Genomic DNA, 26,369 nt, shown 5'->3' with positions numbered 1-26,369 from the left:
AGTTTTACTGGTGTTGGTGGATATATTCTGAACGACCAAGCCAGAAAAAACTAAAACAAAGTCTCATGGTCTGTCCGCAAGAGGTGCGCGATGAGACGGGGCCATTACAATACCAAATGTCCGGTCGATCGGCTGGACAATGGCTAAAGCCTTCAAATTGTATTGAAATCCCGAGCGAACAAATGTGCAGCTAAATTCGTCAATAAATCTACAAGTCAACCAGTCGACTGCTGGTACTCCGAACTCCGGGCCGACTCCCGACTCTCACTGGGTCCACAAACCAACAAAACACATTCACAACCAGCATCACCGTCATCAGTGTATAAAATCACTATCATACTTTATGATACGAGAAAATGTTTAAGAATCAGCGTGAAGAATTCACTCTTTTGCGCTCCTGGGCCATTTTTGTACTCCCTTATACCGCCATTTTGGCCAACGTTGAGACGCCAATTTGCTGAGGCACCTGGTGAGCGTGCAGGCCCGGCAGGCACCCGGTTTAGTTCTTTACCTTCTCATGCTCATCCTTATACTCCTTATACCTCTTTCGTTTAGTCCTGAGTAGTGTAGCGAAGAACGGGCTGCTGTAATTGAGTAAACGAAACAACCAAGCTCGTTCCAGATCGCGAATTATAAGGACGACTGTAATTGCAAAGGTATTCCTTCAACGATCTTCTTCACTCAAGACCAAGACTAAAACAGACTCACTCATACTTATACTCATACTCGTTAACTTAACTTGCTTCATTTTTATTTTTCTTTTATTACTTCCTTTCTTCTCTCGCTCTTTTTCATCTCTTCACTCATTGCACCAATCGCCATTGATTGCACCAGCCATCAGACATCAGCCATACTGGGACGTTAAATTTAAAGGCGTCGAAGAAGGCTCGCTAAAAAATGCATCGCTGGTAATCGTTTAAATGTGTCCGGCAGGACTCGACCTCTCTGGAGATAAACAGCCGATCGTTTCCTAAGAGTTTGCTTATACAATTTTTATGATCATGTCTCTCTTCCCTCAGTCTAAGAATCGACGATTCCTTTTTCCTATTTCCTTTCCCTTCATTTTATTTTAACCCACACAGAAATTCTTCGATGCATCCACAACCCACCTGTTTTCTTTCTCTCTTCGTATCTCCACAATATTCCCGGCGTTTCCAATCATTGTAAAACCCCAACAGAAATATAAAACCATAAACCGATCAACCAAACGATATGGACTCATATATAATGCACAGTCAATACTTACACACACACACACAAAATACATCGAGACGTAATGGCGGTGATGGGTTATCGAGAAATGGTTTTACAAGGGCGACATCCCATGGCATACATAAACTTAGCATATTTCATGAACAAAAACCAAACCGCCCAAATATAAGTATCAGTATAAGTGTAAGTATGTTTTCTATAGTCAAAAATGTTTATTTTTTTGTCGTTTTCTCTTTCCTATTACAAATCTGAAATCCATTCAACTCACACCCTGTTCCCTGTTTGGTAATGGTAACGGATCCGCGAAACGACCTTGCAGTATTTCTCAACCCCATTCTTTACAAATAACTTGGTGTGTCGTTTCCCAAACCACGAGCGGAACAATCGCTCCTTACGGACGCGTAAAAATGTCGAATCTTGCAAAGCATACGGGACCAGAGTGTGCGAGTATATTATAGGAAACTTTCAGAATGATATATCGAAATGCGAACGAATCTTGTGGGCAATCGACTTGCATGAGTTACTACTCAGTAGCTTTGATTTGTATTTCTATAGGTACTTAAATCAAATAGCGTTGAAACTAAATCTCAGTGGATAGGCCATTGGACATATTCTTTTTGTTTTTTGTTTCTCGCTTTGTATCCTTTTTTAACCGTCACAAATCACCAGCAGACCACAATGACAACGACAATGGTAACAACTAACTAGTTTATGATCTAGTTGTGTGTCGTGCATAAAAGTAAGAGGCTGGTTGATTGAATACGAATATTATGAATACATATTATGAGTACAACCACCACCACCATCAATGTGAATGGAAGAATGTACATATCTCTGAAAATAGAACTTGACTGGAGAACAAAAGGTGATCAATGATATTAAAAAAAGTAGTAGCTTATCACAAAGCCAGTACAAAGCTATACTCCTCGGTCGGTTGGTTGGTTGGTCGGTAGTCTGAGTCTGTTGGTCGGATGATCTGCATGTCGTGTCATCCGTTTCCTTCGTTTTGCTTCCTGAGGAATGAATAAGCCGGCGTTACACCCTCTGACTGAGCGAAGAGACACCCTTCTTCCTTCTTCAGTAGTCCTACAATAACAACAACAACACCGGCAACAAAGCCTTCCTATAGAGAACCTCGCGACACCGGAAAGTTTCCGCGTCCACGACGACGCGTCTAGGTGACTAGTGTTGCTTCGAGAAGTTACACAGCACTACACTACCTTCTGATTTACTGATGTACTTTAGTCTGTCCTCTAGCCTCATTCATTTCTTTACACTCCACACTCTTTTGCATAATCCTTTTTTTATCGCCATTTTTAACTTAAACTTTAAACAACTCTCCCGATCTTCATAAACTCCTTTGTGCTTTTTTCCATTGTTTCTCATTTGAATTCAAACATCTCAATAAATAATCATTTTTATTTATTTCACATTTTACCGTTCTCAGTTAAGACTTGTCATAATGTTTTTTTTTATTTTTTGTGTTACAGGTAAGTTATGATCTCATGAATCCGTAGCAGATATTTTAGCAGAAGGATGAAAGATGGATTCCGGGTGTTTTAAAAAACAGGGAATTTTAAAAATAAAGAAAATATGTCAGAGGAGACAGAGAGGTAATCGAAAAAATATCCGATTTTATGTGACACCGTAGCGGGCGAAAAAATAGTGCTGAATCCATATTTTTTTCTTACTATCACGGAATATGCAATCTAGGATGGGAATGAATTTTCGTTGGGAGGATTCTGTATAAAATAAGGTATACAGGAGCACGTCTATCAGGTTTATGTACTTTCAACTCGGGTGGTTGCCTGTCGGGATATTATTATATGGAATAAAATGGGAAGGAAAGCGAGTCGTATGGCTGAACAGAAAGAGTAGGCCTCGGAGGCCCATAACCCCATCAGGTTAGCTCCCAGGGGTGGCATAAATGGGTATTCCCGAACCGTTGTGTTCCAACCCGATGGCTCCTGCGGTCTCGGTATCATCCTCCACGTGTGTCTTTCTCGCAACCCACTCATTCCAATCACTACACCCACACAACCCCGCCATACATCTATTTCTACATTATATCTACCATACGCTTGGCAGATACAGATACAGATATAGGTATAGATATAGGTTATTCCAAGGAGGTACATGAGGATTGTGGAGATATCGGCGTAGAGTTATTCATGAGAATAAAATGAAATCGTCTTGTCGTTTGGTATCTCCGGCACGGTTATTAACTCCCTCCCGTCACGAACAAGTCATGGTATTCACTGATGCATTTAGTCGGCTGGCTCGGATGGTTACTTTTCTTATTTCTCCCTCGCACGCCATCGCCATCGCGTATACCCAGTCCTCCATCTTCCGGATTCTCTTTGATCCACACTAAAACTCAGACACTATCCGAGTCCTCCTTTTATAAATTCTCCTCACTCTTACTCTCTCTTTTTCTCTAATTATTTTCAGATGCTCGCGTGTAAACTCACAACTCAAGTGAATTATTTTTTTCCATTCGAGTGTACCGACTATAAGATGTAAGATTGTAAGACTGCAAGACTTGTCGGGCTCGAAACTTCAGACAACCAACGTTACATTTTTTCACTTTGTTTTTTTGTAATCCTCAAGCGTATCAAGGCGACCATTTTCGGCGTCAAGTGACGAGTATAACGAGACGAATTTCGTAGTTGTTGTCGCTTATTTTCATATATACATTTATACATACCCACGTGCAAAAGCAGTCTTCACTTTTGGGTCCGTGTTTGAGCCGAAAATTGTCACCGGTGACAATCGCGAATCCTTCGTTAGTGCATCGGCGATCCAAGATGTCGATACGATTGATAAAAAATCGGAAGATTTAAATTACACCGGGCCTTGTCATAAATTAACTTTAAATTTTGAATTACAAAATACTCGTTAAATCCACTTATGTATAAAATAAATACACGAGAGATGAGAGACTAGAGTAGTTACGTGAGCTGTAGCAATTTTTTTATTAAAACCGCTTGGGCTTGACCTTTAACCGTGAGGTTAACCCCGATCGGTGAAGGAGTACTGTACAAGAGACTGAGGGTGATCAAACTTACGAAGAGACTTGATTCCAGACTATCAAGGTCGAGTGCAAAAACCTTTGATCGATCGACTTATAAATATCACGTGCATTTAATATTTTATTTTATTTTTCATTTTTCTTAATATTAATTATTGAACATCAAAAATAATTAGCTTCAAATATTTAAACGTGATGATTTAAAATTACATACTGCAACTGAATGGTAAATAGTGGTGCTGAGTTGGGGATCGGGTATAAAATTAGTTTATTATTGATAGCCATCATCGCAGGAATCAGACGTGATGATATTTGATTTACTCAGTATAAACTAACACGATTCTTTTTTGGTTTCCCGTCAACGCGATCTCGAGGATTTGGACCGCGTAAACGCAACGTCGACATGATTAACGGGCATGTAAACAGATATGTTAAAACACGATGCGGACGGTGGTGACACGACTAGCCAGCGTGTCGTCGCAATGCATCAAGACGTACACGGTCTCCTAGCATTATAGATGACAAGTTAGAGTCCGGGCTGATGAAATCTTGATATTTCCGGTAAATATTTTCATTTCCAATCTTAACATCAATCGAAGTTTGTTAGCAAAAAAAAAATCATTTTTTTATAAAATTTAATTCAAAAGATTAATTTTAAAAAAGGCACAGATAGAGCCCGATAAAAAATTGACAAATCCATATAATTTATTTAGGTAAAAAATATTGGTCGATGCATCTCTTTCTTTGGTTCTCACGTCCGCTCATCCTCAGCGATCATCCGTGAATGCCTAACGAACCCGACGTCCACTTAGGCCGTGAAAGGATACCCTTAACGAGACTGCAGCTCGAGACTGCCCTTTTTCAATTCTTTATTTTATTTTATTTATATTTTATCTTCTCGTCCTCCCCCACAGGATATTTTAAAAGCCATAATCTTCTCTTGGAAACCGATAGCACGTAGAGTCAGGCCTACGAACAACATTCTGCGTGGATTTATTATGCTCGGGGGTGACCCAATATTTTAATAAAGAGCGCGATGACTGCTCGTCGAGGGTAAACGCTGTCGCGATGATCTACGGCCAATCAGCTGCATTAATGCACAGCATGCTGCAGCCAAACCCATAAACTATACATTTTTGCCAGCAGCCAGCTTGACATGTTGTATTTTTCTAGTTTTATAATTATCAATGCATCACCGTCTCTTTCTCTCTCTCTCTCTTTCAGCAAATCAAATATTCCGACTCAATTATAAAAGCGAACTCGTGTTTTCTGCACTCAAATCATTAAATTAGCCATCTAGAGATTTTTATATTCACTCCCTTCGCTTTGAAACAAAATTTACATACCAGGTACACAGTGATATAATAACCATCAATTCAAATAATTTAATGCCGTGCGTTTATTCTAAATTGATAATCAATAGATGCCCATAAAATAAATCCAGACAAATCATATTTTATTTTTCTTCTATCTTCCATGTTAGTTGTTTTGTTTTATTATTTGCTCTTGTTTGTTTATTTCGACGCACGTAACGCGACAAAGTACACTGACTTTATTAATGTGTGTTGAAGGTGTGACAGTATAATTTTGAAATAACCCACGATACCAATCCTGATTGCATCTGAATGACACGCCGAACCAAAGCCAATCGTTGTAGATAACGCTAATCACACTGAATCACACTCTGTCTATTTATACTTCCACATATATGCAGTCTTCGATGCATCATGCAACGCGGGGGTTCATATCCTATCCACACACACACACACTCACATATGTATAGATATATATGTGGATAAATATATAGCTAAGAAACGTGTGTGGGCCCCATTGAGATCAGCGCCGGCGCTCATGTTCTGTAATACACAACCACATGCATTATTATTCATATATTCTATATCACGTCTGTTGGTACAAACCTACACATCGTGTGAAGCAAGTTACAAACTATAACACCTCAAGATGTATATAAGTCAGTAAATAGTTTCAATACACGTGATATAACCACCTTATTTATTAACTCAACATGTAATATTATATTTATATCAATGATAATTGATATAATATCTATTCACATTTTTTTCTTATTTTATTTATAGCCTATTTCATTGTTTCGTATTTATTGCTCGCACTCGATATTTGATAAATTGTTATTGTAGAATCATGAAAGCCTATTTATTTTTCCTATTAATAATTCAAAATTATTCATATTCTAAATTCTTATCTAAAAAAAAAATTATCAAATTTATTTCGAAACAAAAAAAATTTTTATTTTCCAGTTTCATTTTTCAAAGACTTTTTTTCTTCTAAAAGTTTGATTATAAATCATTTAGATTAATAGTACTAAAAAATTTTCATTTTCTCATCAAACAAGTAAATATTGTTGAACATATGTATATTGTTGCGCAAATAATTGATAGCTAAATTTATTACCACAAACGTAAAGCTGATAAATCAAACGCATCCATCAGACTGGGAGAGACAGAATTCTGTCTAGAAATTAGAGGCTGATCCCAACAAGTCTCGAGAGGTAATAAGATCAGCAAAATGCATTTGTGTACGACGTGTGAGGGTGAGGGAGTGGGTGTGATGCAATACGATGCTACGAGACCAGAGAATTGACGTATATAACCAGTATATATATTCTGTTCTCCATTCCCATAATTGCTCTAGTGCAAGTGCAGAGTCTGTCTAGGCATCAAGAGCTTCAATCGTGCGTGCTTCTCAGTAGTCAGCTTTCGATGAATTAATAAAATATTCCGGTCTTGAAATTAAAAAGACAAAATTAATATGCGACGCAACCATAAAACAACAAACGGATTACACCAGGGCTTCACATACAAATATCTGACTGTCAATTTCAGGCTGGATGCGTTGAGTTTCTATCGACCTATTTCTCCACACGTGTGTAGGTAGATTTTTTTTTTGAGTTAAATTACGGGGCCCGCGCATATTTATCACAGAAAACTTTACGACATGAAAGATGATTGAGCCATTTATTGCGTTCATTCAGGTAACGATCTCAATCTGTATCGAGGAGGCTTTTTAGCAGCCAGTTCCATTAGCTAATTTCGAGTTATAAGTTATATTAGTAAGGGCAAAAACCAACTGGGACCTAAACCGTGATATAAACACTTTTTAAGTAGCACTAGGACGCGCTAATGACGAGATATTAAATAACGATAATGATCGGATGTCGTTTTATGGTTCTTAAATTGTTTTAAATGCGTGTGTCACATCTTTTTGTGTTAGCTTGTTTCATCCGGTGCCGGCAAGCCTACTTCACTTAACTTACTAACTTATCTCGTCGTCTGAAGATTGCTCTTTTTATTTGCTACTAATAGTAACTCTACTCTGATAAAAAATTATAATTGCACAAAGAGTTCCTGAAATTCTTTGAAAATAAATATTAAAAGCGTAATTTCATAAATGAATACTATTCCAATGATAAATAATGAATATGTCAAACTGTTGGACTGTAACTCGAGGGTACTTTCAAATTTTTATTGCAATTTATAATAATTGTATCTCAATAAATGTTGTGAATTATTGGGTTGTTAGCCAGTAGTTTAATTTGAATATTTAAGTACGCGAGAGTATCAATGGTAGTGAATTATTTTTAATTTATTTTTAACTTTGTCAAAAATTATAATCGGACATTAAATTAGTGACAGATTGTTTGATTTTACAGGCCACGGGGATGAATATTATATTATATTACCATATTATTATAAAACAACGAGTAAAACGTGTTATCTGCACGATTTCGATACGTTGAATTTTGATATCTCTGTAATGACAGATTTATTATCATTATAAACATCATTTTATCCTATTTCGTATCATCCTGTATACTTAAAAAATGCTGCTTTTCTGTCACTGACAATTTCCGATACGCAGATATAAAATGAAAAATAAATATGTTACGAATGATGCTTAATATAACGATTCCTTCAATCCTAGTTACCCTTCAGGTAATAATGTATAAATAATTGACTGCCAAATAAATGAAATAAAATAAATTAGTATTCAAAAGTAGGCTTAGAATATTTCTAAACAAATTATCGTAATTTTATTATAAAGCAACTGCTTTAACCGTAAAATAAATAAATATATAGTCATTGAAACTTTCTGTAACGACAGATTTATTTACGACGGAATCCAAATTTTCCTAACAATAAACTCCAATCATAATCGATTCCTTCATACCCGCGGGCAGTTTGTAAACGTTAATCATTCTTGTGCCAAGTTATTTTATTGCAAATAGAAATTTCTGTTGTTCATACATTTTATACACATAAATGTCTATTCGCGGTACACGAATTTCACAATCTTTTGATTAACGTACTAAATGTTATTTTATGATCGCAATAGAATTACAATCTGCCTGTCACTCTACCTAATAAATAAAAATCAAACGGAATGCATAAATTTTATTAAAATAAATATAGTTGTGACAAAATAATATTTATTATATTAATTACCGAGAATAAATAAATAAACTATATTTATTACATATAAAAGACAATAAAGAATGTAGAAGCAATATGGGTTATAAGTATAATCTTTGGATGGCGAATGGCGGATGGCGGTCGATCTAATAATCTCTGAGCCAAATTGCCTGGTGTCGGGATACCAGTCTCTCGAAAGATTTTCCCATGTAACGTTTCCGTATATAGGCTATTTGAAGCTCGCCGATCTATAAACGAGTAGGGGTGAGATAGTCTCCAAGTTTATTTCATTCCAAAGGGTGTGTTGTAGGGTTCTGTGCGTCACACGAGGGCGCGTGTGGGGTTTACAAGACAAAATAAATACAATATTATGCAAACGGGCGGTAGAGCTGATCGTACCAATTGGAGAATGGGAAAAACCTTGGGAATCTCGGAAATCCCGAATAAATTGACACTAAACGGAAAGTCGAAGGTGTGAGTATGTGGATATTTTTTTTTGCTCCTTTTATTGAGGAAGAGGGACAAGTGTGACGGGAAAACACTGAATATGTACTGATCGTGAAATTCCGGACTCTAAGGTGTGTTGTGTGTTGGAAAAATGTATGTATATAAAATAAAATAACATGCTGTTGGTATACGCATCGACGATCCCTTTACACGCCATAGTCAATATCACTAGCAGCTATTTCTTTTATAAGGGTTAAGAGGGTTGCTGATCGTTTTTTCCCCAATAAGGCGAGGGATTCACCGTGTAATAGGCATTTTCATTTCATTATTTTTACGAGGTTATTTCTGACAACTTAAATATTCACATATGTTGATGATAGTCTCATTAAAAAAATTTTCTGTTGAAATTAAATATTTTTTAAATCATTTTTTTTTTTTTTTTTTTTTTTTTCAGTCTTTTTAAGATTTTGAGAATACCGCAATTGCAATAAAATGGCAGCTTTGTCAAAAACCTTGTTTCAAACATCACTTGACATGAACGAACAAAATTTTTAAGGAAAATCTAGACTTTTAGTCACCAAACTAAACAGTTTAAAACTAAAACATACAAACAAAATGTAATAAGATTCCCACGCTAGAAAGTTTATGTCTAAGGGTTTATGTATCTTCGGAACGTGCGCTCACCCCTATGACGTACGCCGTGTAGAAAATTATACGCTCTAAATGGATAATTAAATAGTACACAACAGAACTGACTGAAAGACTGACTGGGGATGATTGCTAGGTTCTGGCGTGCGAGCATGAGTTCGAGAATAGCTGCCGCGGGCAATCGTACTCGGCACTCGGCACTCTCGACTTGTCCGCCCCGTAACTAAACTACTTCGGACGTTATAATTATCTCGATTCCTACAATTGCGGGGCGGCGATGTAACTCGATAGAGAAAATTAAAATTACAAGGAATACACTAAATAATAACATTTACTTCTATCTTTTCCCTTCTACCTTCGGAAATCATCTTATTCCTTTTGTCATTTTGCTCTAACAGTTTGTTTCTCCTATTCTCATACAAAAGCGATACGTCTAATTTAGCCGATGACAACTTTTGTATCTCCTCTCTCCAGAGTGCAATAACTTATCAGCTTTCGTCCTCGGAGTGACCCTCGGTCGTTTCATTAGTGCGGCACAATCGAACGCCGGACCGAGAAAGAGAATGAGGACACCGCAGGATAGTAGACTGGGAAAACAACCAAACCGAGATAACGGAAACTCGCGAGCGAGATAAGAGGGCGGAAAGGCCAGTCTAATCAATGAAATTGGGAGACAAAGCCGACAAGGTCACAGATCCTTGATAGCGCTGTAGATCCTCGTCTTTGTCTCACTTGAGATGCCGACTCCTATTCCTTCGAATTCGCAGATCCCACATCTTGCTAATCCGCCTGGATGAACTTTGGTCAACCGGAAACGTAATGATTGGGCGTCGTTCTCCTCCTTCTCACATATACACAGTGAGGATGTCAGATTGGAACACAGATTGTCATTTAGGACTCGGAACCTCAAATCGTCACGACCCGGTATTGGGTTTTGACCTCCGACTCGTCCATAGTCCATACAGTAGTCAAGCTAGAGCCAGGATCGCCTGGTATTCATGTAGACGCTGGATAGACAGGGTCGCGTGATAATGACAGCTCTGGGCGTCACGCGGTGATTGAGGTGGCCGTGTCATAGAGACTGGGTTCAACCACGCCCTCGATCTCTCTATTCTCTCCTTCTCTTCTGGCTCTCTCTCTCTTTCACTTTGCTGAAAAATTTTCAGTAGCTCACATATCATGCAATCAAATTTCAAGGGTGTCTCTGAATTCAAAACTGGTTAACAGTGAAGACCATGACGGTGATGATGATGATAACAGTGTTTGAATCCAACAATTGATATCTTGAAGGTACAATGACGAAGCACTCGGTTTATCAGTGATAAAAATATTTAAAAAAGCTAAATGTAAGTGTATTTTTAATTTGTTCCCTATCAGCCGAGTCTGACGACCATTAAAATGTTTTAGGAATATGGGATTAAAAGGTAACTTAACGTGTACGCAATGACGCGGCAGATTCTCCGGAAGATAATGCCGCCGACAGATGGAACCCGGTCTCGGCTGGGTGACGAGTTAGGATCTCTGGTTGGCATACCATCTTCGAATACACGTAGCTGTTGCTTATCTATCTCGTATCGAGGCAAACCCTCGGGCGTGTTGGTACGCATACCGCGTGGCATTCCACCATCCACATATGTATATCCACATGCATACAATACACATATCTGTATCTACATATGAGCCTCACAATCTCAACTTGCAATTACACACTACACCCGTCTCGAAGCGACTTAACTCATGAGTTATCTCCTCAACCCGAGACGCTCATTGTCATTTGTAATGAAAATTATGTTTATAAAACAGCATCAATCATTTTCATTTCTTTTCTGGCATTCGAATTGTGAGTGCTCAGTGAGGTTATTAACTGTCTCAAAGAGGCTCCTCTTGGATATTTAAGCCGCTCATTGGAGTACGCGAGAGCTCAAGCGAAAAAAAGGTTCTAAAAAACGGGGAACCCATTATCATCCCTCTCGTTACTCAAGTGACGGTAATAACGGCATATTAGAGGATTTTACCGCGAAAATTGAATAACCACAGGGTAATGAGGTTATTGCCTATGGAAATGCTCGATCCTGATGGCAAGCTTGTGCCTCTGGAGCTGCTTCCGACGACGACGAAAGAGAGGACAGACGGAATGAGGACTTAAGGGTGAGTGACATGATGACGGGTCTGCTCTAGTGCATCCAAGTCCTTGCTCATCGTCAGAAGCTAGCTTGCTCACGAGCTCTCTTCCGTCAAATCGCTCGACCAAGGCAATCCCGTTGAGATCCTTTCGGCGGAGACAACCCCTAACTATCAGAGTGCTCCTCTTGTCTTTATTCCTCCCTAAGCTGGTGTTCCTTTATCAATATCTCAACGTCTCTCACTCTTTCTCTTCCCTCGATGCTTTATCAAGCATATTCGTCTCAACTCCCTGTTCGCATCCCTTTCTGGGTCTCGATCGAATGTGGAGGCGCATGATGACTAGGCGCGATCTCCGGTGGCGCCCACGCCCCGCTCGTTAGTCGTTACTCGGAGTCAGCAGTCGTCGTCATCAACGTGTCATTCAGCGCGGCATGAGTCCTCGTCGCGTTTTGCCTTCCCATCATCCCTGTTCGGTTTTCTCCTCCACCTCGTTCCATTTATCCTCAGTCCCCTTTTGTCCCCGCGGGCTGCAAACGTGCACCACCAATACCCATCACCCAGCCCGACATCGATGTCCTGACACAGCAGTTGAACTCTGCATCGCTAAACGATTCTCGCAAATTGACGTCGGCCCACCCATGTCGATAAATCGCTGTACGTCAACAGATTTTTACCCACTAAACTGATGATAATAATTTTTGTCGAGCGAATACTCTATTACATTCGGTGGAAAAATTTTCTGATATAAAAATTGGCCATATCAAGTTGGATTGTCAGACATTTTTTTCACAAGACTTTTCAACTACAGTTATAAGTAAGTTAAGATAGAAATTGAAGAGAAACAATAATACATACATTTGATTCACAAATAAAATTATCCAAATGATAGGACAGTAGGCGTGTTAAGGTTTAGTTAGCGATCTGCGAATAAGGGTAGTCGTCTAGCAGGCAAGCAATCGAGCTAAAGTACAGACTTATTTACACACTTTGCCACATTCACCCAACCCTCGACACTCATTTTCTCGCTTCCACACCACCAGAGTCCAACCTAACCCAACCTAAATGGTTTTCATATTGTCTTTTTACCGCTCATTTTCCTTTTATCGCTTGTTTAGTCGACCACCCTTCTACGACTATTCAAATAGGTTAATTTTCTTTCCGTTTTCTCTTCAGCCTCTAACCGTATCTTCATATTCCTTCCTCCTTCTTTCTTTTTCTTTACTCCTCAATCCAAAAAAAAAAAAAAACAAAGCATACACCAGGCTTCGATTTCAAGCCCAATGCGCTAGATATCGACGAATATCTTCTACTAGGGTTGAATCTGATTCCCCAGAAAGCGTCGACGTCGCCGAGTACTAGCATACCAGCACTTAAGACTATTGTTTTCACTGTAATTGGATAGCTCTTTCCCTTGCTTGTTTTCCAAGCCCTTTCTTCTCCTTCTCCATCTCCAACTCTGTCTCTCTTTCTCTCTTACTTCGGACATTGTGTATTCCCTGGGGCAAGACATACCTCGTGCCTCTGGGGCAATGAGCCTTCGACAATTATCTTGATTGTTTTATGCATACAACAGAGCATGGTGCCTCCAGAGACGGCTTCCTCTCTAAACTCTGGAAGCGTTAGTTCAGATAGACCAGCCAACGCTTACTTTCATCGTTACTTCCGTCGAGTTTACAAGTTTGGCACACCTGCGCGTTATTTACTGCGTCCAACTTGCACCCCGGCAGACTTCTAGCTCCTATATATCGGACCTAAACCCCAAAGTCTCCGGTCTATAGGTAGAGCTAGAGGTTAGGTCTCAGGGCGAGTCCAATGCGAGCTATACGACAATGACAGTTATACGAGTGTTGACCCAGTCACCTGTTCCACTTAACCATGATAGATCGACCTTTATCTCTCAAAGAAGAAGATGGAAAAGAAAAAGGCAATCCTTCCGACAAGTACTTTCTCGTAACACTATATCTATCTCCTGACTCCCTTACGCGAAAATAAAAATGAAAAACCAGTTGACGTTTCAATTATTCAAAGAGCTTTTTATTGTACTTTATTTTTTTTAATAAAACACACAATAGCTTAGTCTGATTTAATTAGGATAAGAATGCCGTTGCGGATCAGATCGTTCTGGTGTAATATAATGTAGACTGCTGCAAAACAAGGGAGTGGATCGTATACAGTATCCTGTATAGAGTGTATTTACCGTAGTACAGTAACAGGGTAAAGAAGAGTGGATCCAGACAAGCTTATACACATTTATAATCCCTTTGTATGGATGTATGTGGGTATAGAGAAACAGAACCGATGGCGATGACTAGCGTGGCTCGCCTCCAAGAAACATGATATACCGGCGCTGGGGTTTTGTGGGCTGCGGCCGTAGCCGCGGTTTCCAAAAATACCGCAGGGCTCTCGGACAAAAAGTCGCGCGTCGCGCGCCACCGGCAGACCAACCGTTTCCCCGTCGACAAAGGGTGTAGTGCCAGCAGTGATCCTCGGTACTGGAGAAGGAGGAACCTAATACTCACCAGCGCCACGTGCTAATTATGCAAAAATATTATGCGGTACCGACACGGTGGTCGCCGCTTTTATGTGGCCGACGATCCGCCCGACTGCTCGGCTTTTCCGACTATATCGGTTTCCCTATTTTTGTTCCAGTTTAGGTTTGATGGTATTTATTTTATTACATCCCTTTCCGTTATCGAACTATTAGATTTTTGTAAATAAAAATCGATTTTGTCAATTTTTAATACGACCTGTGGAACAAATTATTTGTCATAAATTTTTAATTTTTACATAAATTTATTAATTTCAATTTACATTTCAAATCAATTGACAATTGGTTTAATTATTGATCAAATTAAAATAAATAAAATCAGGCATAAGATAGAAGACCCCACTTTTACCTTATACCATCTTATTGGAAAATTTTTTCACGGGGAGTAAATTTTGTCAAAGTTTGAGAAAATGTAAGCTAATTAATTATTCTTATTTTATTAAAATATATATATGATACGCTTAATTCGATAAATTTTATTGGAGTATCGTGATCTTTATCGCCTCAAGATACCGAGAGACTGAATATTGTATACCCGGTTCCATCGATACTGTCATCGCAAAGTATCATTCGATCCTATCTGTTGTTGGACGTAGACACTATTCATAAAGAGACAGACTAAGATGACTAGTTGCAAGTAAAGGAGAACCGTTTGTTGGAAACAACAACCAACCTACATCTGCGCGATGTGGTTTCCTGATAAAACTCAGCTATACTCATATTTTACTATATTATGTATAGAAATATTTTTTCACCCTTTTATGTACACATACATATACATAATAATATTTTTTTTCACTATTTTCTGTCTCCATTTTCTCGGCATTTTACTGACGACAACGACGACGACACATTCACTCTGGTGCACTCGTTTTTCCCGGGCGATAAATAATATTTCGCAGGTGTGCTTCGGGTATACAGCGGGCTTGTAACGCCGCGAACATAGTTCCATCTATAACTATATGGGCTATACAACGACGGCTTATTTTATTTTTTATTTTTTTATTTTTTTATTTTTTTTTCACCTGTGTGCAATGCCATATCGTGTCAGAGAACAGTGGTGGTGAGCATGCTACCGCAGTGAAATACGGAATCCACCTCTATCTCCACTTTTGCGCCGCATTGCCGGCATGCTATGTACATCAGCGGTGTTAAATTAATTTCATACGCTTGTCAACGTTTTCGAGATAATTGAATACTTTGCTGAAAAAATATGCTCTTCTATTATATCATTAAATTTTTTTTTATTAAATATGATAGAACATAAATATCAATTAGTAATAATTTTATTTATTTTTTTCTATTTTTAGCATCCGTATCCCTCGGAAGATCAGAAGAAACAGCTGGCACAGGACACGGGGTTAACAATTCTTCAAGTCAACAATTGGTGAGTCTTTTTCTCTATATTTTTTTTTAATAACTGCAAAAATAAAAAATTCGTGGTGCAAAAATGATACAGATTGTAATTTTTAGAAGTATACTAAAAATGAGTTAAATTCACCAAGTATAGAAAATCTCGACGCTATCTCAGCTCGATTAATTATTACACATACCAGCAACAATTTAATTTTTTACCCGCGAAACTTGTAAGTCGGTGAAACACTTTCAGATAGCAGACGTGTAAACATTACAGAGGCACTTTATGCTCGGCTAATCTCGGGTTGTCTCAAGTGCCGCTGCGTACACACGGCCAGTGAGAAAGGGAATAACTTTGCTGGAAGCCATTATATTACCGAGTTTATGATTTTTCGTATATATCTGGACCGAAAAAAGTTTAATAAAGTCCAGAAAATCACGAGCTGAGATCTCTATAAAATGATAATGCAGAGAGTTTATTTTCTCGATTAAACACAATTAAATAATTCCTTCAATCGTTATCTTATTGCCGATATTTATACTTAAGATTGTTGGACATTCTTTGAATTAATTCATGAGCTCTCGTTTTACATTCACGGTCGTTATTTCGTAAATGTAAGACACTTTAAGTGTAATAAAATGTATAAATATCTGCTATAAAATGTTGCTTTCGATGGTGTAAAAAATCGTGCAAAAAAGAAAAAAAGTTACCACTGAAATATATTAAACACGAGTCTAGAGTCTTGAGACGGCTGTCACTAATCCTGTGGATTCAGTTGTAGTTTAGGAAGTGGAAAGGGTTAAGATGAGTCTGGTTAAGAGCTTGCATTAAAGGGCTCTTATGTTAACGCTGCAATACCAGTACAAGTACTATACCGTAAAAGAGAATTGTTCGAGTTTGTTGATCCATTTGAGCTTTTACTATCGTATCCTGATTAATGTTTTCTCGCAGCACCTGCGTCATCATGACAAAATTAAACTCAGACATATTTTTGTTCATTTTCTTTGTCTCTGCTCTATCTTTGTTTACAATTTTTTTTTTTTTTTTTTTTTCGTAAACGGGACAATAATTTCTCGGGGATTTATTAAAAATGTTATTCTACGAATTTAGCCAAAGGATGAAAATGTTTTCGGTTTATTTTGTTTATCATTATAGAAATGTCTCGTAAAGCATTTCATTGTTTTTTTTTTTTAATTTTTATTTATACTCGTATTCTTATTCTCATTCTTGTTTTATTCTTATATTCTCGTATCTCTGGGTTTTCACGTGGATTATTTCACGCGGATATAAAGCAGCGAATGGATGGCCAAACGAGACAGAAACGTTGCGCCGGGAGAACCACGGGTGGTTGGCGTATAAATAAAATTGTGACGTTATGCTCCTCCTCTGCGCTTCTCCTTATACTTAGGTTTATAATAAGAGAATCATCGACGCTGAGAAAAGAAACTGGCAGTCGACATGGAGGCAAGAATGAAGAGGAAAGAGATGCAAGTATTAAACTTTCCGACGCTATCTTTTACAACAGAGTGAATAGAAAGAGAAAGAGGGATTTAAGAAGAAAGAGGTAGATGCTCATACGCGGGTGGATGAAGGCCGACCCAAGTAGATACGTAGTAATTGAGCACAAATCAAGTTTAAGGAGAGCTCCTGTGTCGAGTTAACATCCCTACGGGATTTGTGATCCTCCATAGTATACTATGGGTTTTTGTTTGTTGTTTAACTGCTGCTTGGTTGATTCTCTCTTGCTTCTCCTCACCAAAGTTATTCGCCTACGATAGTCTGCAATTATCCTCACATAAGATCTTAATTGCATCAATTTTACAGTTGTAATCTTCATATATATTTCACCGATAGGTAATTAGGATGAAAACAAAAGACCTTACTACTCCAATAGTACAAAAGGGATTCGCAAAGTATATTGTAGTAATTTAAATTTTTAACTTTTTAGATTAGATGAGACTAGACCATTTCATACCATAAATACCATTCAATTAAACCGTATTGTTTGCAGTGTTTGGAGAGTCGTTGCAATTTCTCGGTCGAGCAGTTTAACTCGTATTCATGAAATATTTCATTACAGAAACTCATGTTTCTGTAATGCAATTAGAGCGTGTGGGATGTGTGCGTTTAGCTCTAGTGTGTTGTTATTTTTCGTGTGAATATGAAGCTAAATAGAAGTAAAGAATACCAAATCACCGCGGACGGCTTAGAAATAACCTCGCTAATTGGACAACTCGTATATAGCAGAAAGAAAACAAAGCAAAAGATAAAAATGAAAATAACATAATTTACGGATAAAATAATTGCGAAGAAGCTCTGCTCATTTCCATGCATGAGTATATGGTTGCATATATTTCCGATGTTATATATCTCTAACGCAAATTCCTTATTGCCAGGCTTTCGCTTTAAACCGCGGTTAGCTTTTCTCACTCCTGCTCGCTTTCGCCTACAATTTTCCGTCACATATATCAACCGAGACAGTAGTTAGAAACGTTGCCAGCTTGTTACCCGCATATACCCACTACCCAGTACGATGTAAGTTAAACATTGCACGTGCTCGTTCATGTTTATCCGAGAAAATCCCGAGCACTCGGTACTTGAATCAATTTTCTTGGAATACTCCTTCATTTTTATCATCCTTCGTCAACTGTTAAGAAAAACGGGCTTTTGATTGACCGAAACTCATAAATTTTTTTCTAAATTACTCTTTTTAATATTTTTTTTTCTCTTATTTTTAATTATATTTTTATAAAAATATAATTCGGTGCAAAGAAATGCATCAATCTTATCAAGTAAAGTGTAAGACAGTAATGATTCATCAAGACAACGGTGTATGTTATTTGATATGTAAAGGCACTGGTGCGTTTTGCAGATTCAACAAGCGAGAAGCTGCAAATTTGTACTAATACTCTTGGTAATTCACCCCCGCGATCTCCAAATGTCATCCTCAGACGTAGTAAGCCGCGGGGCTAATAAACCAGAAGTTATTTATTGGCATACTGAGCAGTCTGCGTCGCGATACTTGGCACAGCATCTACGGCAGGTGCCATCTCTTCATCTTTTCGCGGATGAAAAATATCTTCACGTCAGACGGAAAACGTTTAATTGATTGAGCTCTTTCTCCATAATGATACACTGTATCTCAGCGACATACATTCGTACATAGTTATTCCCTTAACATGTTCGCAATTAGAATGTCGGCAAAAAATCGGCATCTCATCTAGTAAAGAGAAAATAATTTCTTTAGTGCAGAATATTTAGCAGGGTGACGTACGTCCACCAAGAAAAGATATGAAGTAGGTAATGGGTAATGCTGCCGTACAAGTTAATGAATCGCTCAATCAATGTCGAAAAGTGTTCACGCACAAAGACAAACGATATCGGGGATTGAAATTCTTCGGTAGATTCTTCATTCTTTCTCACCAGAGAAACCTCAGTGTGCTCTGAAACTTAATAGCGAGTAAAATAGAGCTCCTGGAGTTCCACAAGAGTACTAATGATTTAAAGACAAATTACCTAGGGCTATATTTTCTCATTTTCTCGCGGATGATATTCTATGTTTGTTGGTTGCTAGTTGCTGCAGGAAAATTGCATCTACGTGTTGTTGTAAATGTATGTGCTCCAATGGGGAGTTCAGGGGGATGTAGTTCGCGGCCGCAGGCACACTGTTACCTCAGCGCTCGTGAGAGCGTATTATGCAGTGTACGGTATATAGAGGATATAGTGTAGAGTCGTTAACATCATAACTGTGGATCCCGGTGTAATTTAGATCGTTGTAAAACCACGAACGATGGGACAGCAGGCACTTGCGCACGCGCAAATCACCCGATGTAACTGACTTGCTAACGAGACATTCCGTTTTGCAAAATCACATGCCGAACTCACCGACAAGCAAAATACCGGTTGTAAATTTTATCGTCAACCGGATATGTTGTTTATAAATTTACAAAATTGCTAGTCATTACAGTTTAAGTGATGCCTTATTTCGTAAATTAAATTTTTTATTTATTGATGTATTTAATTTCAAATAATAACTTTAACCAAAAAAAATTTCAATTTTTGTTTGCGTGTTATTAGTTATTAACGCTTGTAATAATCAGAGAACTGGACATCAATTTTTTCTACTTCATCAGCACATGTTGCCACTCAGAAACGCGTGTGCTTTCACCCACGATCGCACCTAGGCTTAAGCATTGTTAAGAGGAAAAATAAAGAGAAAATAGGACTAAGCTTATTGGTTAGTTCCGTCAAACAATCTCATTTGCCGGCACACTTCTCTCGGGTGCTTTCATCCCTTTACCCAATCGCCGACCCTCTTTCTCTTTCCTATGTGTGTGTGGGTATTGGTAAGCCCTAGAAACTCCGACTGGTCCCGCAACGCTAGAATACAAACCCTCAGAGGCCTCCAGGGTAAGAGTCAGATATCTAATTAGTGGGGGCTGATCGGTAATTACTACGATTAATCAATCCGTTTTCCATTTGTGCTCCCTGCATACAAACCCAGATATAATCCAGGAACAGAAACGTACGGGGAATTCGTGAGCAATAATTTGAGTAGATTGAAAATGTAAAAAAGTAAACAAATAAACAAAATAATTTAGTTTGGATGGTCATCTTCTCTTATCTCACAATCAGAAATTGTACACATTCAATGGGATGAGAATCGAACAGATTATTTAACGTGTTTATTGCCAATGAGAAAGTCAACTTGTTAAACTCGTTATCTTTGTAAGCGATTGGCGAGGGCGTACCCTATTTTTTTTATTCGGCATCCGGCATTTGCATTCGAATTACACCATCAGAAACTCACAATAAGAACAAGTGAACAGTAAGTTGGACAGCAAAATCGGACCGTACGACACTGAGACTTACTTGGATCCCGGGAATCGAATTAAACACGTTCCGGTCTGCACCTACGTATCTCTGCGTTTCTTTTCCTCCATAGGAGGATCATCACTAGTAGCGTTAGGCACAATATACATATATTTCCGACCCACTCGGTGCTCCAAAACAAAGAAAAAATAAAAAAATAGCATCACCGTGCTTGCACACATCTGCTGACACGTAGTTGCCTCTTAAAGTTGTTTGTTTGTGTGTCCCGTGGTATCTGCTCTTCAGCTCACTTTAAGCTCGTTGAATATTCGTATTATCACACTTCAGCGTAGGTTGAAACAAGTTTGTTCTTCAGATAATAAGATTACCGAATAAATTTGCTAATAAAACACATTTTGTTATTACCATTACCCCATGAAGGGTATCAAACTATTCTAAATCAATTATTATTCCCTAATATTGATCATTATTTTTTTCTCAGTAATATATTATTTAATAATAACGGCTAATAATACTCTGTAGAAGAAAAGAAACAAATTTCGGGATTAGCTGACACTGCGTGGAGAATCAGGTTGGTGGGTTAATGCAGCTCGCTCCGACGAGGATCAGAATATAAGGGAAGGCATATGGAAGCTAAATCTCTTGATGCCATTAGCCCCGACTTTGTAAATAGTTTTCGCCGAAGGAATAACAATCAAGTTGTGCTCGCCGTAAAAGGGGAACCATAACCCTAACGCGCTTTTCCACTTTCTTATGTCGGTCTCTCTCAGTCGAGTGTTGGACCGTGTCAGCACCAGATCGGATGTTGGCCTGGTGATGTCGTATTGGTGTTCACCCTTATCCGTAATGACGAGCAGCGACAACGAAATGAGCAGACGATGACATGGAACACACACGAGCCCACTCACTCTGACTCTCGTCCGAACCCTTTAGTCAATCATGATCGATCATTGGGGATTGCGTCGGCAAGAGTTACCCTTTTGCCCCTGGACACAACAGATATCCGGTATTTATTTAGCGTGAGCGGATTATTCTGTTGATTATTGCTCTGGCATGAGTCAAGGGTCGGGTGAGCTAGTTGAGTACTTCTGTATAACTGTATCTATGAAGGGCCATTCAAGAGCAACCAAAACACTTTTACTCTTACAGCAATTGCGTGATACAAAAGCTCGGAAAATAGAAATTGAACATCGCCCTAACAACAGAAGCTGGTGAAAGAGTCTTTGCTCAGAATGAACCAGCCTGTCGTTTTCATCTTTCAACGAAAGCACTGTCGGCGCTTCCGGGAACGGAATAGAAGGTTTTCTTAAGCTTGAGTGCAACAAAGAGGCGTCGAGCAAGTGATTTTGAGGTTCGTGGGCGCTAACAACAACAGAAGGAACGAGGGGCGACGTCGGTTATCGTCGGTTCCGAGATCTTGGGGGTTAAAAAAATGAGCCGTCTTCTCATTCGGGGGAAGATGCCCTTCTTTTCTCTTACCTCTAGTTGGAGCCTCCTTCTGTTGAGCTGGGACAATGCTTTCATCATTGCCGCTCTTTATTTTATCCAACCACACCGGACTCCTTTCTTTTACGGTTTTTGTTCAGCCAAAGGATCTATTGTCGCTGGATGTAGGTCCCCTTCCTCATTTAACGTCAAATGGGGTAACTATCAGAGTTCCTCTCATGCAAAGGGATGCCTTTACTCTGCTCACAACTCTTTCAATCTTCTAGGACAATCTTTTTCTCTGTTTTCATCTTCTTACAAATGAAAATTTTTACACTTTGATCACTGTGCTCTACATAAATAAACACAAACTCATAAACATTAATCTCCATTGTCGGTATCATCATTTATAAAATATATGAAACAAAAGATCTCATATAAAAAGTAATGTTTAAATAAACTCAGTTATATTATAGGCTTACCGATGACTATATATAAATTTTTTGATAAGAAGTCCGTAAATCCATCTTGTGTCATGTGGTGACAGAAACCCAGCATTTCTCTCGTCTCACGAGATGGAGACATCTCTCGGGGCATTACCTCGCACGATTGTAGGATGATTGTCGTTTGGGAAGCCCTGCGGGAGGCTGCCAGATGTTTTGCTGCGACCTAATCAGACGACCCCCGAAGCGGTATGCGTGGTGTGGCGTCACAACGACAACTTTGTACGACCACAACTAAGCTCTGCCATCAACACTGTATAAATATATCCATACAAAGCCCACCCTTGTTTTGTCCAAAAAACACTCTGATGTTCTTTTCGTGTAGAAGCATATGCGTACCACCAAACTCTTGATTATTTTTCGCTCCACCATTCAATCCACCACCAGACAGACTACAACCATCAAAAATTCCATCAAAATCTACCCAACAATGCACACCATCAATCAATTCTGAACACCATCAAATTTATCAATTCCAAATACATAATTACAATGATAAACCCTCAAAATCATTCACTCAGTTTTCGTCTTGTCAAATTATTCCGTCCTTGAAGGCTCTAATGAAATGATTATCGAATTTGGGTGCCATAAAACCAAATGGTCCAAATTACCGGGAGGATACCGAGGGGTAAATAAAAGGATATGAAGAAAGCTGTAAAAGTAAACGAGAGGAAAAATGCGTGGAGCATCCTGCTCCAAATATGGTGCGTCTTAGTAACACCATTCAGGACCGGGTTGATGGCTCGTATACTCTTTATTGTCTGGAGTTCTGTAACCACACATCTGATAAGGACGCCGACCCGAGAAAATAGTTAAAAACCATCCGGTTATCCAACTACCTCTTGTTAAACTTTACTGCCTGGACTCTGGACTTTCCGAGGACGTTTTTTAGTAAATTTTTTTTAGTTATCAGGCCTCTGTTCTACTTGAGCGATATGGGATAGGTACAAGTAGGTAGATAGGTAGGTAGAAACAACATAACATGCCCAGTCCAACAATTACTTGAGCCGCTCGAGATAGTGAGACGGGGATAGGGATAGAGTTTGTAAGTAAGTAAGTAACCAAGTCTAAGTATAAGTATAAGTAAGTGAGTGTAAGGGATAGAACAAGCCGTAACTAACTTTTTATTAGGTAGTATATTACGCGAATGCTATAGCTTCCGTCTCGGCAGTGTCTAAGGTAAACGGATAATCGTATATTTCACTGTAAAAAAAGTAAAAGACCTCCTTACCTTTCCTTCTTTTCTCTTTAGCCTCGTCTCTCCCCTCGCTAGCATGATCATCAACTTAACTCAGCTTACCTTATTCCATTTTACTTTTAAAATACTTAAAGCTTCGCTAGTTGATGTGCCTTTTCCTTCGTATTTTATCAAAAATAACTGGTTAAATTGATGTTACACTAGGTAGTGGCAGTAAATTGTAATTTTAATTTCAATCATGATATTAATTGTAATTGTAATTTTAATTGTAATAACAGAGTCAAAAGTTTTTGAGGCAAAGGGTAGAAAACAATTCACGCTAATTACGACGCCTGGCTAATTATACAGCCACGACCTATTCCTTTTTAGAGAGTACAATGATATAAAGAGAAGAAGGAAAAGGAAAAGGGTTTCCATTTCCAACAGCTTCCTCAATTTCAGCTAGTCAGGATTTTCAGAGGCGTTATAAGCGACTTGGCCAGCACGAGAAACAGGATTTATAATTCATGAGGACTAGAAAGCTTATGTACCACAGCTCTCTCTTTCTCTCGGTTTCGGTTTTCTCGCCGGAGGTATTCCAGATTCGAGTATAGGTTAGATATTTCACCGGAAAGATATATAATTCTTGAATTCCATGTTCCTGGTCACGACCCAGTTTCACCCTTTCAATTATCTTTAAATTTTAAAAGAATTCCTCACCTTCATTCCATTCCTATCTCCTCTTTTCGGTTCTTTAATCCAATTCCATCTTCTGGATTATAATTTTCGAGTTCGAGAATTCAAATAACTCGTGAATTAATTCCTCTAACACTTCCTGGTGATAGTAATTTTCGATGATTAAATTAAAAAAATAAACAAACCTGACAGAGTTAACTCGGTGGATAGTGTCTATCGATCCCCCGACGATAGGATCGAATTATATTACACATATCGCTCAGTATATCGCACGACACCCCACGTGACATGGATGTAACCGGAGATATGCTCATGTTCCCTCGGGAGTCTCCTCGAATTCGCGAATCTGAAAAATATTCCAATGCAAACTATAAACTCTATCCGTCTTTGCCTTCCCTTATATTTTGTTCGCTCCCGTTTATAATAAAACACAATATCCGGGGATTTTCTTAAGTTGCATATTCAATGATTTCCTCAGAGACTTCTCATACTGAAGGGATACCGTTGAATTGGAATCTGAATCGCTCGAAAGCGAACCATCAGTCAAGATTCGTCAACCGGGTGGATAAAAAAAGCAAACATTAAATAATATAATATAATATAATACAAACATGAAATGAATAAAATGATCATCCTAATAAACAATGATGATAATGATAAAAATAATTTATAAATTTAAATTGAACTAAAGTGAAGTTCGTAAAATATTATTAACAGTTAGAGTTAGTGAGTGGTCCCTCTTGTCACCAGACAAAACAAAAGAGAGTGGGTGGCACCGGATCTCCAATTGAGACTGCTACTGCTGTGATAAATATTTAAGCATTGACGGTCTGGACGGTGTTAAACACGCTCATCATCACACTTTCGAGGTGATCTTTTATTTTTTTCACCAGATGTAGCTATCGGGTTAACTGTCGACAATAATAATCATTATGGTTATGATTATAACTTTTACGTTTGAGTGAGTGATGTTCTTTGGGTGCACGCGCGCCTCCTGTCACTGTTCAGATGCCCAGGCGCAAAGGAGAATAATGATGACATAATGACATCGCAGTGGGCGAGCAATAACTAACATCCGCCACCAAATATTCTAAATCATGGATCATGATTGTGGACCACGGGCGACTTATTTCCTCAGCTTCCTACTTACTCAGATTTAACTGTCTGAGCGTAAGCAGAGCACTTCTACTTGATTCGTATCGGGAATTAAAAATTATTTGCTGTTAAATATTAATGGGAGATTTCTACACGTTTGCGTTAAACTTTTTTTGATGATATAACGATCGTGAAGCGAAAGGAAAGAGCGAGTGAGTTTTTTAAAAATAAACGCGCCCTTGTGAAAGCCATTCCCGTTACTCAGAACAAGGGTGAAGTCTATGAAAAATAATGACGTAGCGTTTGTGAAAGAAATGAAATCCGAGACTAGAGAAATAAAAAGGAAAACGAAGGCAAAAGTAGAGAATGAGTTTGGAGTTTTTTAAAAGAGTTTTAGTTTTATTTTTATGCTTTTACCTTTTTATTTTATTTCCTTTTTCCATCGGAGCTTCATCTTTTATCGATAAAAATACCGGCTTTGTTGGGTCACCTATTTTTATGAGAAAACAACTAAATTGTCTTGCCCCTGAGCGTAAATATCAGACTACAGAATGAAAAAAAAAAAAAAAAAAAAAAAAAAAAAAGGAAAAATATTACATCAATTTTATCGGTTTTGATTGCGCAAATAAATAATGATTTATCTATCGATCATTTAATTTAAATAAAATAATTAAATCAAAGCAACCTTCTAGCTATAAAAGTGGAAATTCAAAGTTTTAACCTTGTCACTTGGTCCCTCTTTGGATAGGATCGCAGTTCGCATTACAATGAGTAGAGAGGCACGAGTTTATCCGACAAATCGTTTCTCCTCGGGGATCATTC

General features: G+C 38.4%; 1 protein-coding gene across 4 annotated transcripts in view; it reads left to right on the top strand.

Moving 5' to 3' along the window:
* Positions 1–26,369, top strand: part of Hth (Meis homeobox homothorax) — a 267,463-nt gene that overhangs the window by 192,149 nt on the left and 48,945 nt on the right. For all 4 annotated transcript variants that reach the window (XM_074248775.1, XM_074248773.1, XM_074248774.1 and 1 more), the window contains one exon: positions 15,772–15,848. In XM_074248775.1, coding sequence (XP_074104876.1) covers positions 15,772–15,848 — 77 coding nt within the window. The remainder of the gene's footprint in view (positions 1–15,771; positions 15,849–26,369) is intronic.

The sequence above is a fragment of the Cotesia typhae genome, unplaced genomic scaffold (assembly GCF_013202065.1).
Source record: "Cotesia typhae breed Kobodo isofemale line unplaced genomic scaffold, CoteBio_Ctyphae contig_5, whole genome shotgun sequence".
NCBI classification, from domain to species: Eukaryota; Metazoa; Arthropoda; class Insecta; order Hymenoptera; family Braconidae; genus Cotesia; species Cotesia typhae.
This window is presented reverse-complemented; position numbering and strand designations above follow the sequence as displayed.